The sequence below is a fragment of the Sus scrofa genome, chromosome 10 (assembly GCF_000003025.6).
Source record: "Sus scrofa isolate TJ Tabasco breed Duroc chromosome 10, Sscrofa11.1, whole genome shotgun sequence".
Taxonomy (NCBI): domain Eukaryota; kingdom Metazoa; phylum Chordata; class Mammalia; order Artiodactyla; family Suidae; genus Sus; species Sus scrofa.
In genome coordinates, this window is record NC_010452.4 from 54,775,494 (window position 1) to 54,795,535 (window position 20,042).

At 34.6% G+C, this 20,042-nt stretch overlaps 1 protein-coding gene across 1 annotated transcript in view; it reads right to left on the reverse strand.

Annotated features, from left to right (window-relative positions):
• The window catches only part of MALRD1 (MAM and LDL receptor class A domain containing 1), a 598,238-nt gene continuing 585,508 nt past the window's right edge, over nt 7,313-20,042 (reverse strand). Inside the window, 2 exon segments of the mRNA XM_021064964.1 lie at nt 7,313-7,877; nt 10,498-10,573. Of these exon segments, the coding sequence (XP_020920623.1) occupies nt 7,797-7,877; nt 10,498-10,573 (157 nt within the window). The 3' untranslated portion in view covers nt 7,313-7,796.

Sequence of the window (20,042 nt, forward strand, 5' to 3'; positions counted from 1 at the left end):
CAGCAACATTTGGTATTGTCAATCTTTAGCCATTCTCTCTGGCATATAGCAGTATAAACTAACCTAATATCTAGTGGTACTTTGTGGTTCATTTAATTTGGATTTGCCTGATGACTTATAAGTTTAAGGATTTATTCATATGTTTGACTCCTATTTTGTAGATTTCCTATTCATGCGGCTTTCCAATTTTCTTTTTACTTGACATATACTGTTTTGAAATATATTAAGATTTATAAGCACTGTGTTGGGTTTAAGTGTTGCAAATAAGTTCTTACACTTTGTGGTTCACTCTTTACTGTCTGTTATGGTGTATTTTGTTGAGCAGAAGTTCCTAAATATAATGTCATCCAATTTATTGATCTTTTATGGTTAGTTTTTTGGTTAAGAAGTCCTTCCCTTCATGGAGATAATAGTCACATTTTTCTATGTATTATATTCTAGGTCAGTCTAGGAGTTTAATTATTATGCCTTTCACCCTTGCATATACAATAACATCTAACCAGAAATAATTTTCATGTAAAATTTACAGTGGGAGTCAGAGTTCCCTTATTTTTCTATATGGAAACAAAAGTTTGAGCCCATCATTGAAAATGTGCTCTTTTTTTTTGCACCATTCCACAGTGCCAAATGGGTAAGTCGGGTACCCATATATATGTGTGTCTATTTCTGGGATCTTTATTCTGTTTCTTGGGTCTATTTGTCTATCTTTATGCCAATATCTTAATGCCCTAATCAGTCTAACTTTATATATGATATGCAGTAAAGAAGTCCTCAGCCTGAAACTTCAAAAGAAATTGACATAACAAAAAAAAGTCCTCAGACCATATTCATTCAGCATTTCCTCAATAAAAGTGGCCCGCTGTGTTTCCATAGAAATTTGAGTCAACTTCTCCAGTTTTAACATCTGTAGGAATTTGATAGGGATTTTATTGACTTTTATCAGTTTGAGAAAAACTGAATATCATACCTCTATTTACAGGTGTATTTTAATATATCTCAATATTTTAAGCATGTCTTTTGTAAGATTTGTTAGTGTATTTTTAAATTTATTATGATAGTTTCACATAAAATAGTTTATTTTCTGTTACTTCAAGATATACATTTAATTGAACATTATATATTATCCTTAAAGTCAATTAATTTTAATAATTAACCCGGAGATTATTTTACATTTTCTATATACAGTTATCTATAATGTTTTTTTCTTTTCCAGTACTTATAATTTTTATCTCTTTTTCATGTCTTATTTTCTCACAATGATCACCAGTAAAGTTTAAACATTTTAAAAGAAGTGGTAATAATGGCCATTCCTGGCTCATTCTTAATACCAAATTGAAGTCAGCATTCCACCATTTAGTTGTGAGTTTTGGATAAACTCACAACTAAATGGTGAGTCACTTAACGGGATAAAAAAAGTGTCAGTAGCCACTTTTTTATCCCATTAAGAAAGTTCTCAATTTTCTAAAATTTAAAAAGTTATGAACAGATGTTATATTGATCAAATGCATTTTATGCATATATTAAAATGATCATATGCTTTTTTACTCATCCACATATTCATGGAATAAGTGTGAAAACAGTAATATATTAATTCATAATAAAAATATATATTTAGGACTCCATATCTGTGTTTGTGAGTAACATTGACCTAAAATCTTCCTATTGTGATGACTTGGTCAGGGTTTGTATTGAAATTATACTGTCCTCATAAAATGTTTTCAGAGGTATTCCTTTTCCTATTCACTTGAAGTGTTTATATAAGCCTGGCATTGTTTATTTTTTTAAGGTATTATAATATTTGCTAGTGATTTTATAAACCTAGAATTCTCTTGAGTCAAGGTTAAGTATGGATCAATTATTTGTTATAAGGTTACTTAGATCTTCTATTTCTTAAGTTTGTTTTAGAAATTGTACTTTCCCAGAAATTTCTTTCCTCTAATGCTTGATATTTTTATATTTTTGGTTGTAAAGTTTTGTCTTTTTTTTTTTTTGTATAATATTGTCATTATCCTCTTACTATTTGCGGGATCTGTGATGCTTTTATCATTTCCATTTCTGATAGCAGCTATTTATGGATATCTTTTTTTCTTTGATTTGTTTCCTTTGGGCCTTTTCATTTTATGATTTATTTCCCAAAAGTTTTATGATTTGCTGTTTCATCGGGGGTTTATTACTTTTTAAAAAAACAACACTTAGTTTCTGTTGATCCACTTCATTTTACATATATTTTCTACTTTATTAATTTCTTACCTTATATCGTTGAAGAAACTGGGGTGCTAACAAGGTAGAGAAGAGTTTGAGGTCACCATCAAGAGGGGACTAGAAGTGCAGATGGAAACAGCACCATTCTGTAGAGTATTTGCTGCTTACCTCTCCTCTCACTGTCCCACCACCTTGTCTCTCTTCTTCCACTGTAAATACTTGTTTACAAATATTTGTTCAACAAATTAATGACAGTGTAATTATCCTACAGTGACTAATTTTTTCTTTAGCTATTACTTTATGGTTAGTAATAAATTAAATTGTTACTTCATGTCTATTACAAAAAAGTTAGAGAAATGAGGTTTCTTATTCTTGATCTCTTATGTTGGTATTTCTTTTCTTGGCCCCAAATTATATACTGACTGCAGATAATTTTGCTAATTTCTCTTTTATTTTTTTTTCGTCTTTTCTAGGGCCACACTCGCGGCATATGGAGGTTCCCAGGCTAGGGGTCTAATCGGAGCTGTAGCTGCTGGCCTACACCACAGCCACAGCAAGGCGGGATCCAAGCGTGTCTGTGATCTACACCACAGCTCACAGCAACGCCAGATCCTTAACCCACTGAGCAAGGCCAGGGATTGAACCCGAAACCTCATAGTCCCTAGATGGATTCGTTAACCACTGCGCCACAATGGGAACTCCCCTCTCAGAATGTTTAATGATATGTAGTGATAGTGTGAATTTTTAAGTGGGTCCTTAAGGATTACAATCATTCTTCATTTAATTGCATGCATACTGTAACTGATTCATAGTTATAGTTAAGACATGGCATAGAACCAATTTCACTGAAATTTCAAAGTGACTGCTTATAGGAAGTGGTGCCTTTTTGCTTATAATTATTGAAAGAGCAGGGACTTAAGTTTGATGACCAGTTATTTTAGATATTAACCCTTGCATTGTTTTCCTAGACACACTTGCAATGAAATCCCAAGCATTTTACAAGTCGATACAAGGAAAAGCAGAATAACATTTAGCATCACAAAGCTGTCATTGTTTAGATGGTAGAATATGTACTTGAAATCTTATTTTTTAAAAAGCTTTCTGGAAAAAAACTTAGAGTCCTTTTATGGATTTTGCCTGGTTTTTATTTTTAAAAGTAAAGTTTAAGATTCCTTGTTGCGGAAGACATTGTCATAAATATAGTTGGTTTACCTAAAGTACATGCCCTTAAATGCAAAATACAAGGCAGTTATCATTTAAAGGGCTCATAAACCTTCAGTTCTTAGTGTGATAGATGTGAAAAATGATTGACAGTCAAGAAGATGAAAAGGGAAAAGCAAATTCTTACACAACTTTTTCAAAATGCCATCTAAATGTAGAAAAAAAACAGGCAATGATGATATGGGTCTAAGAGAATGATATATTCTATTTATATGCCAAGAAAACACTATTAAAATATCCTTCTTTATCACATATATTTGCTCATTTGCTTACAGTTAAACATGCCTTGTCATTTATAATCTATATCATTATGCTAAAATTGGCTGATTCTAGTTAAAAGACACATACTTGGAAATATTTTTAGTGCTTATTAGATTTATAGAGATGACTGCTGTGCTATTTATAGGAAAAGAGTTCAACATTGTTCTAAGCCAGTGCTGTTCAAGCGAACTTTATGCAATGATGGATCTGTTTTCTGTGTCGCCTACTAGAGAGGCCATGAGCCACACATGGCTACTGAGCACTTGAAATGTCCCAGTTGTCTGAAAAAATGCATTTTAAAATTATATTTAATTTTAGTTCATTCAAACTTCACATTAAATATCCACATGTGGCTACCATACTATAATATACAGCACATTCATGTGCTGTATATTATAGTATGGTAGCCACTACACTTTTTTTTTTTTATAATTAAAACACATAAAACACTTAGAACAGTATTTTGCAGATAATCTGTACGTGTTAGTTATTAGTGTTGCTATAATTATTAATATGCTTAAAATGTATTTGGAGAAAGAGCACGGTGGTCACATGAATCCAGAGAACAATAGATGTCTTAAATATTTGTGCACTTAAACCTCTAAGAATCTGTCCACACTACTCATTACTATTCATTCTCCTGACATTCACCAGCTTTAAAAAAAAATGTCTTTCAATAGATTCTCTGTCCATTGTGAAATTTAAGCTATTTCTATGATTTAAAACAGAGTTACGTAATTTTTGGACTCTATATACTTCCTGTTGTCCCTTTTTTCTTCTTCCTTTGCCTATTTTGACAATCACAATGGTGCACATTTGGACTTATCAGAAAGTTCTCAGAAGAACAATAATGCAAATGAAAATAAAATGTTTATTTCTAAATCTCACATTAAATGAGGACAACAACATAGCCATCTATTTCATTTACTTATTGGATAAGAAAAATCTTTAGTTTCTTTTAGTTTCATAAAATTGTCCTGTATATTTATAAGACCTCAAAATGTTTGATTTAAACATTTTGGAGGGCATTTAACTTGCTCCTGAAGAAAACTTTAATTAAGTTAATTAATTGATTTATGTTTGTCTTTTTTATTTTAGGGCCGCACCCGTGGCATATGGAGGTTCCCAGGGTAGCGGTCGAATCGGAGCTGTAGCTACACAACAGCCACAGCAATGCCAGATCCAAGCCATGTCTGTGACCTACACCACAGCTCATGGCAACACTGGATCCTCAACCCACTGAGCGAGGCTAGGAATCAAAACCGCGTCCTCATGGATACTTGTCTGATTCGCTTCCACTGAGCCACGACAGGAACTCTGAAAATCTTAAATATTCTTAAAAGTATCTTAATTTCTGGTCTCTGTGGATTTTCTGTCACTACCCTCAATCCGGAGCTACATATATGTTATGAATTCCCTCAATAGTCCTATGAAACAAGCCAATTTGAGTTAATCATTTTTATTATCTCTTTTGCGCTTTCTCTACATTTTTCGTGCAATAGCTTCAAGGTCTTAACTAAAACCGTACCTGAATTTTAATTTATTGCCTATTTAAGAATCCTATAAGGTTATGAATAGATCTTGAATATTTTTGGACAACAGTTTTAAGCTAAAATAAATGCAAAGTCCAAAAATGCATATGTACCACAATGCCACAGGCCAGACTTTAAACAACGACACAGCCACAGCAGGAACAACAACTGATCCTCTCTTGTGTGAATTTTTCTAAGAGCAGAAAATTTGGTATTAATGGGAAAGCAGCAATTAGAAAAAGATATTCACAAAGAGCAAAACTAGAAAGTAGTTTAGGCAGTTCAAAAATTAACTTGGATAAAACTTGAGATTAAGTTTAATGAAAAGTAATATGTCTCTCCAGCCTGTATTCTCACAAAAGGCTTTAACATGTTGGTAGTGAAACTTACATTGTGTACAACTTCCTTTACAATGGGCTCAGAGATGTCCCAAACATAGCCTGAGAATTGAAATTTGTAAACAACCAGAATCCTTGCCTAAGGCATGGAGCTGTTAAAATAACCAAGCGAAGAGATGCCACAGCTCCCAATTTCCCAATCTGCAGGATAAGAATTTTCACATTATTTGAACCATTTGAGTAGGGAGGTTTCAGTTTCTTACAGCCCAAGTCGTCTTCTTTTTTAAAAAAATAGTTTATAGATGATATTCCATTTAAAGCTATTACGAATTAATGGCTATATTTCCCTGTGCTGTGCAATATATCCTTGTTGCTTGCTTATGTTGTGAATAGTGGTTTGTGCACCCTAATCCTCTCCTCCTGTCTTTCCTCTCTCCTCTTCTCTCTCCCAACTGGCAACCTCTAGTTTGTTCTTTCTGTGACGTTTTCTTGTTTCTTTGTTTTTTGTTTATGTACATTAGTTTGTCTTATTTTTTTAGATTCCACATGTAAGTGATAACATAGAGTATTCATCGTTCTCTGACTTATTTCACTAAACATAATGCCCTCCATTCACATTGCTGCAAATGTAGAATTTTATTCTTTTTTTATGACTAATTCATCTGTTGAGGGACACTTAAATTACTTCCATATCTTGGCAATCGTAAACAATGCTGTTAAAAACATTGAGGTTCACGTATAGTTTCAAATTAGTGTTTTCATTTTCTTTGAACATATACCCAGGAGTGGGATTGCTGGATCATATGCTGGTTCTATTTTTAGTTTCTTTTTTCAAGGAATTTCCGTAGTGACTGCACCAATTTACATTCCTACCAACAGTGTATGAAGGATTCCCTTTCCTGTCCACATTTGTTCTCTGTAGACTTTTTGATGATAGCCATTTTGACAGGTGTGTGGTGATATCTCATTGTGGTTTTACTTTTCCTTTCTCTGATAATTAGTGATGCCGAGCATCTTTTCATGTGCCGGTTGGCCTTCTGTATATCTTCTGCAGAAAAAGTGTCCATTCAGGTATTCTGCCCACTTTTTGAGGTGTTTGTTTGTTTGTTTGATATTGAGCTCTATGATCTGTTTAAAGATTCTGAATTTTAACCCCTTGTGAGTCATGTCATTTGTAAATATGTCTTCCCATTTTTTAGGATGTCTTTCATTGTGTAAAGCAGGCTCCTCTGTTGTGAAAAAATGTTTGAGTTTAATTAGGTCCCATTTGCTTATTTTTGCTTTTGTTCCTTTTGCCTTAGGAGACAGATCCAAAAAATTGCTATGATTCATGTCAAAGAGTGTTTTGCCTACGTTCTCTTATAGGAGTTTTATGGTTCAGGTCTTACATTTAGATTGTTAATCTATTTTGAATTTATTTTTGAATGTAATGTGAGAAAATGTTCTCATTTCCTCTTTCACATGTAGTTGTCTAGTTTTCCCAGCACTACTTATTGAAGAGACTGTCTTTTCTTCATTGTATATTTTTACTTCTTTGTTGTAGATTCATTGACCATAAGTGTGTGGGCTTATTTCTGGGCTTTCTATTCTGTTCAGAATAGCAAAGCTTCTTAACGCATATTTTAATTATATCTATATCTATATAAAGATAGCTTATGAATGGCTTTTTTTTCTTTTTATTTGTTCATAATGAAGCTTTTAATGATATTTAATAATCTTACATAAAAGAAGCTTTTCAATGATTATTGAATGAAGGCAGGTTTAAGATGATAGTTTATCACAGTTTCCCCAAAGACTGAAATAACTTTTTCTCATGGTTATGTTTGTTAGGCTTACTCTGATTTGTCCACCAGCTCCTGCTAGTTCGTACACTAAGTCAGTTCACATTTATTTCTAAGCATGATAGCATATAAATAAGCATTTTAAAACTTCTTTATAAATAAGATCTGATCTGATTCATCATTTTAAAAAGCAACCGTAACAGTATCAAAGGAAAACAAGTAACTTAGGTGGAATACTTTATTAAAATACTCAGATATATAATGAAGATAAAGTCCTAATTCAGATCCCAGGAAAACATTCAGTATATTCAGTAAGAACATTTATTGTAAATGTCGTCATTAGAGTAGTATTCTGGATCCCTTCTATTTTTGCTGTTTCATATGATGAATTTCTACCAGCTTTTACAGATTGGAATTTTCTATAAACTATACATACTAGATCATACTTGATCTTGATGGTGCTATTTGGGATGATTTGATACAGTCGCCAGGCTTCCTGATGTTGTGTCATATAATGGATTTGAAAAGGAGTATACAGAACTCTAGAGAAAAGCACATTGAAAAAGTTACAATTTTAGGCATTAAAATATGAGACTTCTTTCCAGATCATGTAGAGTACAGTGAGTTTTTAATGCATTTTCACTGGAGTAATAACTAGACATTCTCAACTGCCACTTCAACACCTCCAGCCCACACTGCCTGAACTGCTGACACAGGTGTGGTAATGGTATCTGCCCAATGTCTCTGGGCATACAAGCCACGGACTCAGCTCACCTCTGGTGGGGTGGGGGAATGCAGTCCCAGGGTCTTGACTACTTCTTTCTATGATGCTGGTTTCTCTAAGTCTGCTGTTTTGATTACAGTTAGGTTAAATAATACAAAACAAAATTATTTTCAAAAAAACTCCACCGACTGATTTCAGTTAGGAGAAATATATTTTTCAGTGTATGTTAGGAAATTAAAACTCGCCAAGTTGTATAGGACAAACAACCTGATTTCTTCAACAAATAAATTACAAGGGAAAAATAAGAGAGAGAAAATGAGACTATAGATTAAAAGAGACTTAATAGACATGTTTACCAATTTGGATGCACGTACCTTATCTATTTTAAAAAAACAGCAACAACAACAACAACAACAAAGTATAAAAACCCCTACTTAAATATGAGACAGTTGGAGTAGGTTGAAAACTGATTGAATATTTGATTGTGTTAAGGAATTACAGTTAAATTGTTTAAGTGTGATTCTGTGGTTATATGTTTTTTAATGGTCTTATCCTGGTACAACTGAAATCTTTACAGGCAGAATTAAATGATATCTGGAATTTGCCTAAAAACACTTTGGTTGATACTAAGAGTAAACCATGATGCAAACTATGGACTCTGGATGATAATGACATGTCAGTGCAAGTTCATTAATTATAAGAAATGTACCATTCTTATGGGGTATGCTGATAATGGGGGAGGCTGTGACTATGTGGAGGCAGGGGATATATGGAAAATCTCTGTACCTTCTGCCCTGAACCTAAAACTGTTCTAAAGCAAATGAAGTCTATTTTTAAAAATAGCACACCATTCTGGTGGATGGAGAGAGTGGGTGGCAGCAGAGGTGAAACAAGAATAACCATGAGTTGATAATTGCTGAGGTTAGCTGATGGGTATGTGGTGGTTCATTACACTGTTCTCTCAGTTTTTATATCAGAATATGAGAATTTTCTCTAAGAGAGAGTGTTTTTGGAGAAGTCAGCTTCTCTGTTACAATGTCAGGGAAAGTGCACTTAGTTTAATTAATACAAAGTCATTTGTTTCTGAAATGATCGAAATCAAAATAGCAACAAAAGTTAAGGCTATGACAGTATTTCTTCTCTACCATTCTTAGTGGAAAGAAAAAAGAATATGAAAGAGGAATGATAATATGAAAAATGTCAAATTTAAAACATTTTAATTCCTTACATCATTTTTTACTTTCAGACACTAAAAGTTAAACTAAGCTAAAGATTAGAAAGATTACATTTTCCTTAGTAAATATGAAAATAATTTTATATTACACCTGCCTACTTTGTCAAGAAGATACATTACATTTGGTTCCTTAAGTGGGCATTTATTTATTTATTATTCACTAGGTAGGACTACATTTTCATTTTCACTCTATGTCTTGATTGTCTTGACAAATCATCCAAATGAATTCTGTCTGTGCTCTGGGAAATATCTTACTTCTTGTTTTCATTCCTAATGAAACAATACTTAAAGTGCGTATGAAGTCATTATTGAAGATGCAGTGCCCTTCAATTTCTCCTTTCCTCTTCTAAGTTATCAGGTAACAGAAATAAAAGAGTTAAGGGTTATGTTCGACTTTAACCACATCACCCCTAAATACTAGACACCAACTGATCTGACACCTTTGCTGCTCACTTTCACTAACAGAAGCAACTGTTTATGGCCTATTTTCATTAAAAAATAATAGTGAGAAATGAAACCTAAGCTTTCTATATGCTCACTTTGACAGGGGAATGATTTTGATACAATATTTCTAAAATCAGATGTAAGGAAGCTTTCATACAGAAGTGATGTGTCAGGGCTAATCCTATTTTATACCCAAATGAAGGTTCCTGTTACCCACTTAAGAAAGGGATGAGAGAGATTTTACTTGCCATTTTCTCTCTAGCCTACTTCACACTGCACTGATGAGGAGTAGCCCTAAAAAAAAGCTACAAAGATGTTAACACACGTTAACTTCTCCTTTCTCCTAAGTATCAGGTAATGGCCTTCACAGCCCAGACCTGAATTGAAAAAGAGCACAGAATGCTATCCTTCCCTCTGTGTTTGGGAATAAAATATGAATAACAGTCGATGAAGAGTTCCTGCAAGGAGCTGACTAATACTCTGTGGGTTAAACCGGTATTTTCCAGATTTGTCAGCTCTCTTTGCATATGAACAATGACCACAAAGCCATTTAACAGTGAACGGATTCTACAGGCAGACGGAAACCATCCTGAAATGGAAAATTCTCATTGCATACTTAAAGAAACAAACTCCTTTCCACCCCCAAATGACTTAACTCCTCTAAAGCATGTCTCTTAGCCGTGATGTGAGAACATGTCCAAATAATGTGTGTGTGTATGTATCCCCTCCTGAAACAATACAGTTCACCGTTACCACTTACCTCGATTTTCTCTGGGTTGTTCCAGTTCCCATAAATTGGATTAACAAATGCAGAGTTAACACTTCTTTTAGTTTTCCTTAAAGCACACAAGGCCACAAAAAGAAAAGTAAGTAGAAATTCACCACAGAACATTTTCAGGTTGTAATCTAATAGGAATCTTTCAGAGACACATTCTTTAGCCAGTGTGTGTTCTTATTTTTACGAAGATATTTCCGTAAGTACAGTCTTTTTTTTTTTTTTGCAGAACACCAAGGCAACCACATTCTTGAAAGCAATTTGACCTCTGAATATTTAGATCCAAAAAAACCCAAGGACATAAAAAAGTTGTTCTTAAAATTGATTTCTTAAATATTACTCAAATGATACAAAGGGTACAATATTAGAAAGAACAATGTAACACAAAGCTCAACTGGTTATAAGGAAAGGCCACCTTAAAGTCCCATAGACTTGAGAAATGCCAAACCCACCACAGCCTGAGGATTATGTTCCATGACAGTGTCTGTCATAAAGATCTGCAGCACATGAGTCATAATATTTAAGATTTTAAACAGCAAATTAAGATGTGGGGGTTCTAAAGAGATTTTTATGTTAGTGTTTCCTTTCATGAATCATGAGGAGACATGTCCTGGGTTCTCACGCATTGGTATAGATCTGAAGAATCTATTCTGGTAAACTGAGCTCCTAAGCAATCATTTCCTTTTTATACATTAATTACTTAAGAATCAATAGACTTGTTAGAAGATAACTAGCCCTGGCGTAGTCAGTCACAACGGATGAAGAAAAGATGCTCATCGTAGGAACAAAATAAATACCAACCAGGTAACCAAATACATACTACTGAAGATAAGGACAATCCCATACATGTGTACACACACACACACACACACACACACACACACACACACACACCCCTACATATACACATAGTGGAGAATGGAAGATCAATTCCAAAATGACTGCCAATGTCTTGAAGAGGCAACCAGGAAGAAATACATATAATGCATGAATATTTTTGCCTGATCAAAGCATAATGACAATTAATGTTTGTCAATAATGTAGCCTTAAATCCTAAAAGGAAGTAAGTAAAGAGAAAATTTTACTAGTTTACTTTTTGAAAAGAAATTGTCAGAGGTATAACCTATTATTTCATCTACCAAACCACATGGTCCTCTTCTAAAAAGCAACAGTATTAGTGAGCCTATAACAGCATAATCTGGGCAATAGTATTTGGCTGGCACTACATTCTCCCTGTGGATTCAGTGTCTTCTAAACTTTTTGATCTCCATTGTTGCTACATTGTTGAATATTGACAAATATTCAATAGCTTAATCGATTCACCTTCATTGGATCTATACTTTGGTTATCACTGAAGAGGGCCATAGCAGCCATTTTTATAGGTTATTTTCTGAAAAAACAAACAAACAAATATAGATATACTCTTAAATTGCTCTAATTAAATTGAATAAGTGGTGTCTGATTCTTTGCCTTCACTCTCTCCAAGACTATTCAATGTTAAGTTCACAGAGTAATAAGCTCAGTAAGTGGCATAGTTAGGGCATGAGCCTACACAGGGCGGCTCTCAAAACTCAGGCTGGATGGGAAGTGAAGGGCCATTTTGAAATGTATCTAAGTATCGAAGGGAAAGCTGGCACAGGCGTGACTGAATATGGAGAAAGGGAGGATTCAAACAAAATGGAAATTACAAGATAGGTCAAGATGGGACAGCTACAAACACCGACAGCTCAGAAAAATTATTTTTGGCTGAAATCAGGCATGAAATCAGGAAATAGGAGGAAACCCAAACCATAAGACTAGACAGGACAGATGGTTCAAAGACTGGGCAGGCAACCAGTCACTGAAAGGACAGGCTCAGCTGTCAGTTGGAGAGAAGAGAGGTGCAAGCAACACAAAAGATCTTGATATGAAGTGATTATTTTTGGCTTTGAACTGCTGGGACCCCAGATGACTGAAACCAGTATTGGCATGTGGAAGTCAAGGAAATTGATCAGTTTTCCAACCCTATTAATTCAGCTATTGAAGCTACTTTTCTTCTGAAAGGATTTCAAGTCAAGTCATTTTCTATTATTTCTATTAAAATGAAGCAGCCAGCCCTTGGGAATTGGGTGACTATGAAGAAGAAAGCTGATACATAAGTGTGAAGATGTGGAGTTGTAATAAAAGAAGGATCACAGTATGAGCGATGGAAGGTGAACAAATTATGTTTACTTCAAATTATATTTATTAGTAACCTTGAACTTTTATTTTTCCCAGACTAAGTGTATGTCTCACAATATTGGACATCTCTGAATGCTGGGCTTAATTCTTAATGTGTTTCCTCTCTCACAGGTAAAATATAACACACTACCCATAGATACTTCCATTAAGTAAATTTCAAGTGTCAGCTTCATACATTTATTATTTCAAGTTCCACGATATAATTTTCCACCTTCATCAATAATATAAGTTTGATGCTCAACCATAAATGACTTTATTCAAAAGGATGGATCCTGATATGAGGGAAACAAAATGTTTTCTGCCAGTTCTAACACTATATGGTGTAATGATAAGTCTGCATAAGGCTAAAGAAATGCTATGTTTATGTTACTTTATCTGTTATTAGCCAGATGGCTCTTTAAAGAGCTGAGGTATCCAAGAATGGAACCACCTCTAGGAATCAACAAGGCACTGACTTAAAAGTTCAGACTAGAGGAAAAGAAGCTGCATGAATCACCCGAGTTTTCCTCCCCTTACTTATCATGCATTCACTTAAATTATTATTAAGTTCCAGCTACATCCAGTATGTGCAGGCACCACGTAAGGTGTGCATTTCCAATTTAAATTTGGTGAGCGTATGGATACTTCTAAAGGAATTGACTTCATGGCTTATTAACTAACAAAACTGTTTTAGTGTTTGTTAAAAATATGAAAGTATTAATAATAGATATCTGAACTTATTGTATATGGTCAATGAAGAAAAACGAAAAGACTAAAACAAAAATTCATCTATGTTGCATCCAGTAGAGATGACTTGGAGGTCATCTCTTTATTTTATATATTCCTAACAGCTTTATGCACTGGACCCAAGGCTCATCTATGATCTGTACTTGTGGCAACACTGGAGCCTTAACATACTAAGCGAGGCCAGAGTTGGAACCAGCATCCTCACGGATGCTAGTCGGGTTCTTAACCCACTGAGCCACAATGGGAACTCTGCAAACCACACTTTCTGAAATTGGGTAATCCTAATTTCGCTATCAAGGTGATCGGAAGGGATAAACATGGTAATTTATTTACCAAAAGATATTTGCTGTGCGTATGTATGCGGAGGAATTTTTCTCATGCTTCCACTAAAGAAATGCTTTCTACTTTTGCTTATAAATGCTAAGAACATTCTAAGGTCCAAGAAATAACTGTCCTGAGTTAAGTCCCTGAAGAAAAATGATACCTATAATGTGGTGACTCAGTCCTTAAGAAGGTGGAATGCTAGAATGCTGATTACATTATTTCCCATCTTTCATATTTATTTATTTAAATTTATCCACTATTTCTAGGGTGCATACCATCTACTAAATACTGTCCTAGGTCCTGGATGTTTACAGCATCAATCAGAATATGGTTCCAAATCTAGAATTTCTTTTGGAGGATAGCAATTCACTAGATTTCTGTCTCTTAGATGAAAGTACATTTTTATAACACGACAGGTAGATGCCCACTAATAGCCCAGTGCTATTCTCTTTACCTTCTTATTCTCTCCTTCTTTTGCTATTTATATTTTCTTTTAAACTTCCTACTTCTTTCTCCTCACCCCAGTTTTGGGACCAGTGAAGGGATACTGGGATAAAGGAAAAAAATAAGGAAGTGGTAAAATTAGTAATAAGACTCACTGTAGTACTCTTTACTTTCTTAAATAGATTTTTAAAAAGAGATTGATTTATTTATTTAGAGCTAGCAGGAGTCTTTGCCATCATCTCGTGCATGCCTTTTTTACAGATGGGGGAAATTCTTCCTCACTAGATTATACATATTCTGGAGGATAAGGACCTTGTCTGCTTTACTCTTCTGTCAGCAGGAATCATCTGAATGTTTATCGAAAGAATAACAATGAGTGCCTGTAGTCTGAAGGCTTAATGGTACCACAAAATCCACTCACCACTCTCTAGTCTGTTCCTCCATGCCGACTCCCAGTAATATCCTTCATCAATACTCAGAGAAAAAAAGACGTTCATTCTTACTGTTGTTACCATGGAGCACACTTGTATTTAGATTTCTGTTCCACTCAGCCCAAGACTTTAAGTGGGCTGGGAACCTACTTTTGATGTCTGTCTCTTTGCATTTTTTTTCAAGCTAGTTAAGTGCCAGCCCAGAGGAGTTGCTTGGGGGCCTTCCTGAGGATGAGCAGAGTAGAATAGAATTGGGATGGTCCTTCTATTTTTTCATTACAAAGAAACAGAAAAAAAATCCTATTGTTGGAGAAAAAATTAATGTGGCACAAATAACTCATTTTACAGTATTTGAAAAAAAAAAGATCTGTGTTCCTTATATCTCATATGTATCTCTGAAAGATGAGAGGTGTGAAATAGCCATGTATCCCAAAATATCAGTGGGTTGATGTGAGCTCTCTGGCTATGAAGTATTTGATTTGTTACAACTGGGGAAAAATGTTTTCAAACCATAAAAGTACATGTGACATTTTTTTTTAAAAAAAGGATTCATCTAAATTATGAAATACAATCATTTCACTGGTGGAAATGGAATTCATTTATTCTGGAAGTCATGGCTATTATATTAAATTTTGCTTAGCCTGATTAATGGTGAAGCTGGGGTATCCCAGAGAAGTAAATCTCAATTCTATTCTACTCATTTCCACCTCTGTCATTTTTAAACTCTTCAATTAGGTTTTTCCAAATGTTTTCGGTCCTAAGACTTTCTATGAAGTCTTTCTAAGTGCACTAATCTTTCAGATAAAAGGAAAATATATTATAAATCCTAATAAAAAATATTTCTGGTCCCTACTTTTATGCATATCTATTTTTAATGTTCATTAAACATGTTTCTCTCTGCCAAGAAGAGATATTTTTATAAATATTTGTTTCTTAACCAGGGTACTAATAATTTTTTCCTGTCTCACTGTAAAAATTAATGAGTAGTACCCTTTTATTTTAGAACCTATGAAAATGAGGGTTTTCTTTAATTTGCTCATTTTTAACTTGTAGTAATAGGAATAGATTGGTGCATTGCATTTCCTGAGCAATTCAGCTATATTTGTGCCACACGATTCGCATATATCATCTTTCTTTTTTCAAAACCTTAGACAAGTCTTATTTTACACCTAGTCTCTGATCATTTCCAGTCTAAACTTTAGCCTGTTTTTAAGGAGCAGTATCACAAATTTTAAATTGAGACACTACTTTGTCCCTATTGTAATAAAGACACACTTTGCAGCTTGCAAAGGTAAGCACAATAGAAGAATATAAGACAAGTGGGAAGTAGATAGGAAGTTGGGGAAAGGGATTCTGAGAACTGGAAAGTAGAGTCAGAGGCGATGAGATGGGGACAGTACATGAAATGGGTATTGAGAGAGTTTGTTTATTTAATGTAGGATACAACTTTGATTCTACGATTCTCCAACTCACATTTAAGCAGGACAAAGAATCAGTTACATAGGCCACACTCTCCAAAAAAAAAGTTACTTATAATGGCATCTTCTCCAACTTAGAAGAGAAGATGTTATGGTGTGCCTCCTGTCACCATAATTTAAGATAACAAAATAACATTCCCCCAGTATTAGCTTAGGAAGAACAGCAAGGGAGTTCGCTAGGTTGTTTCAACTAATATCTTTTAAGCTATCATACTGGGACTATGCCAAAGTGAACCTCAGTAAAAACTGTCTAGGAGAGGATAGTTGCAAGAAGGAAGGTAGATTTAATGGAACCCTTTCAAGGGTACAACATTGCCTTAGAGAATTTGATTTGGGGGCCATATTCTTGTTTGTGTTTATCATAAAAAAGCCATTACCAAGATTACAATTTGTAGTGTGTAACTACAGTATGGCACCTTAAATCCGTTGCAAGAATCTATGGATAGAATGTAATCACAGAACATCATCAGGAAGTATAAGAAAGAATAAGCCAAATCTGTTAAATCAACCTTTTCTCACTGAATATAGACTCCTGTAAAATGCTGTATTATCTATCTGACTAAGAAAAAAAGGGAATAAATCATGAGGAGTGGTAAGCAACAATATTCAGCTATACAACGGTCTCTACCTTTGGCAAGATGATGACTTTGTTTTAGAGAAAAGGATTAAAACAATCTGTAAGAAAAGAAAGAAAAGAAGCAAACCAATTTGAAAAAGCAGGGATAATTTAGGGGGCAAATCCATGAGCTCAAGTTTTCGCTTCTCAGTCCTTAAGGCACAAGCTGAAAAAAAATGGATGAAAAAGTTGAGAAATAATTGGGTTCGCAAACATAACCAGAAATACCACAAAAGGTAGAGGAAAGGATTAATCATCCAGAGTCACAAAACCAAAAAACTGGGACACCACATCTTGCTAAACTGATTCATATAATATACCAGCTGCCATATTCTTCTCCTACTCCTTTCAGGCAGGAAATAAATACCAACGACCACAAAACCTATCACTGTTTCATGCAATCTTGCTGTGGCAGAGTGCTTAAATGGGAACATGCCCAGGAATATGGAGGCAATTCATATAAATAAAGCTGACCCAGGTTCCAGAGCTTAACTCTAAGGAGACCCCATGCTGCCCATGGGAGCACAGTCTCCACCAGCTTCTCCTCCTCTGAGTGTGGTTTTCTCAAATTCACAACCGCCTAATATGAACCAGATGCAGCAGTAGAAGCATCTCTTTGGAAGAACATTTGAAAGCACACTTTGAGCATTTTTCTTGACCTAGTAAAATTACTAGGAATCAATCTATAGGAAATAACTAGAGAGGAAGGCAAAGATTTATGTAGAAAGAGGCTCATTGCAAATTATTGATCATAAAGAAAAATTAGATACAACCTAAACGTCTAATAATAGGAAAATGGGTCAATAATAGGACAGGTACTTGAAAGATAACCCTTTTAAGTAAAGCTTTAAGCATGTTTAGTGGTATATGGTATAAGGGCAGTGTTTCTCAAAGTGTGACCTGTGGATCGCTGGAGGTCCTAAGGCTGCTTCAGGTAGCATACAAATTCAAAACACTTTTCAGATAATAAAGTCCATTGGTATAAAAGTCATTCAAAGTACGAGATAGACAAGACAGAGTTTTCTAATGTGTTGATATTTTCACCAATGATGCAAATGCAATGGTGGATTAAAACCACCAGTCCCTTAGCAGGAATCAAGACAGTGCTATTGAATTCTACATTGTATTCTACATCACTGTGTGCTTGCTGTAAAATTGAGGGAGTTCCTATCGTGGCACAGTGGAAAAGAATCCGACTAGTATCCATGAGGATGTGGGTTCGATCCCTGACCTTGCTCAGGGGGTTGGGGATCCTGTGTTGCTGTGGCTGTGGCATACATAGGCTGGCAGCTGTATCTCTGACTCAGCCCCTAGCCTGGGAACTTCCATATGCCATGGGTGCAGCCCTAAAAAAAGCAAACAAACAAACAAAAAACAACAACAACAAAAAAAACCCAAAATGACCTTGAGAAAGCAGCAAAAATTATTAATTATTGTTAAATCTCAGATCTTCAAGTCAAATACAAGTCTTTTTAACATTTTGAGTAGGATACACGAAGCACTTTTGTGCCATATTGAAGACGTACATACTGTCTTATGGAGAAGCAGTGTGAGATTGAGAGCTGCTTGATACACTAACCACTTTCGGATGGAACAACATTTTTATTTGAAAAAATGACTCACAGTCTATGGTTATTCAGACCGGGAATTTGGCAGACATTTTCTTAAAAATGATGAAGTAAGGCTGTTAACATTGAAGAAAACACCTAACGATACCTTTTGCCAATGATAAAATTCAAACGTGCAAACAAAAGTTAGAATTTTGAAAAACCTGTGGTGTCCACCATGAGCACAACAGCTTCTCAATACTTTAAAAACTTACGTGATGAGATATTTTTGTTATATCGTGTAATAAAGTGTTTCAACATTTGACAAGCTGCGTAACTCAACAAACTGATATTTTCTAAATGAAAAATGCAAGATGTTACAAAGTCGCACATGGTGAAATGGTCCATTCAAAGTGCAAAAGAGACCAATGGATTTTTAAAAGTACAAAAATTTTATTGGTACAGTTTCAGATTCCATATTATACTTGTACTTAATGAAACTATCACAAGGTCAAGTTTCGGTGTACTATAAAAAATGCATGATTGCCTGAAAAACTATGAAAATAAACCTTCCTTTTCAAAATACATGTCTATGTGAGGTTGGAGTTTATTACACTTCAACCAAAACAATATAGAAAAAGTTTTAATGCAAAACCAGATATGATTATCTAGCACCAGCCCTCACTAAAATTTCATTTTGAGTGTCTGTTTCAGACTAAGCATTGGTACTTCCAATATGAGTAACTATTTATTTACCTGGCTGACATAAACTTTTCTTTATTAAGTTTGTGCTAGATTCTTCTTCTGAAAATATTTATTTTTCTTTCCCCTGTGAATGTGATGCCTCAAAATCCTATAGTTGGTAAAATTTATTTTTTATATTTTATATATATCTATATTATATACATTTTAAAAGCTGTTAACATGGAGATTTATTATTTTACATGAAAGTACTTTTAAATATGTCTTAGTTTTAATTTTTATATGTTAAATTTTCATAGTTATAATCACCTTATAAAAAAGCCCTTTGGGGTTCTCAATAATTTTCAAGGGTATAAAGGTATCATGAAAGCAAAACATCTGAGACATAAGATAAACAAGGAGAAAAACATTTCAAGGATAACAATTCAAATTTCAAGATGAAAAGTATATGTATGGTGTGCATACTGATAAAAGTTTGGAAGAAGATACATCAAAATGATCTTTGTATCTCTGGGTCATGACATTAAAAATAATTTTTAATTCTTCTCTTGCTCTTTGTTCTGTATTCCAAAGTCTATTCATTAGGCTGCTGTGTATCAGAGTCTTGGGGGTGGGGTGATGGTTTTACAATTTAGAAAAGTTCGTGAGATATTTCTCCTGCATGGGTTCCTCACCTCCACCCTGCCCTGGCTACTTGTAACTCATTTGCCTGAAAGATAAGATCCCTACCCTTCAGGAGCTTCCTGCTTTCAGTCTCTTGACTGCTCTCTTTTGGCATTTCTTCCCAATGTCTACCTTCCACCTCTGTACTACAGAGTGCATCATGTTTTTCCACAATTCCTGCTTCTGTTCTTCAGTGCCTTCCGCATTGGCCAGGGGCTTGGCTAACTCTGGAGCCAGATAAACCACTTCTCTTCTTTGTACGCCACGGTACTTTGTGCATCCTACTATCCATAATAGATGGTATTTTTGCTAACTGGTATGAAATATTTTCCCACGTAAATCACTATATGAAAACTCACTCTAATTTCCTTATTGATTT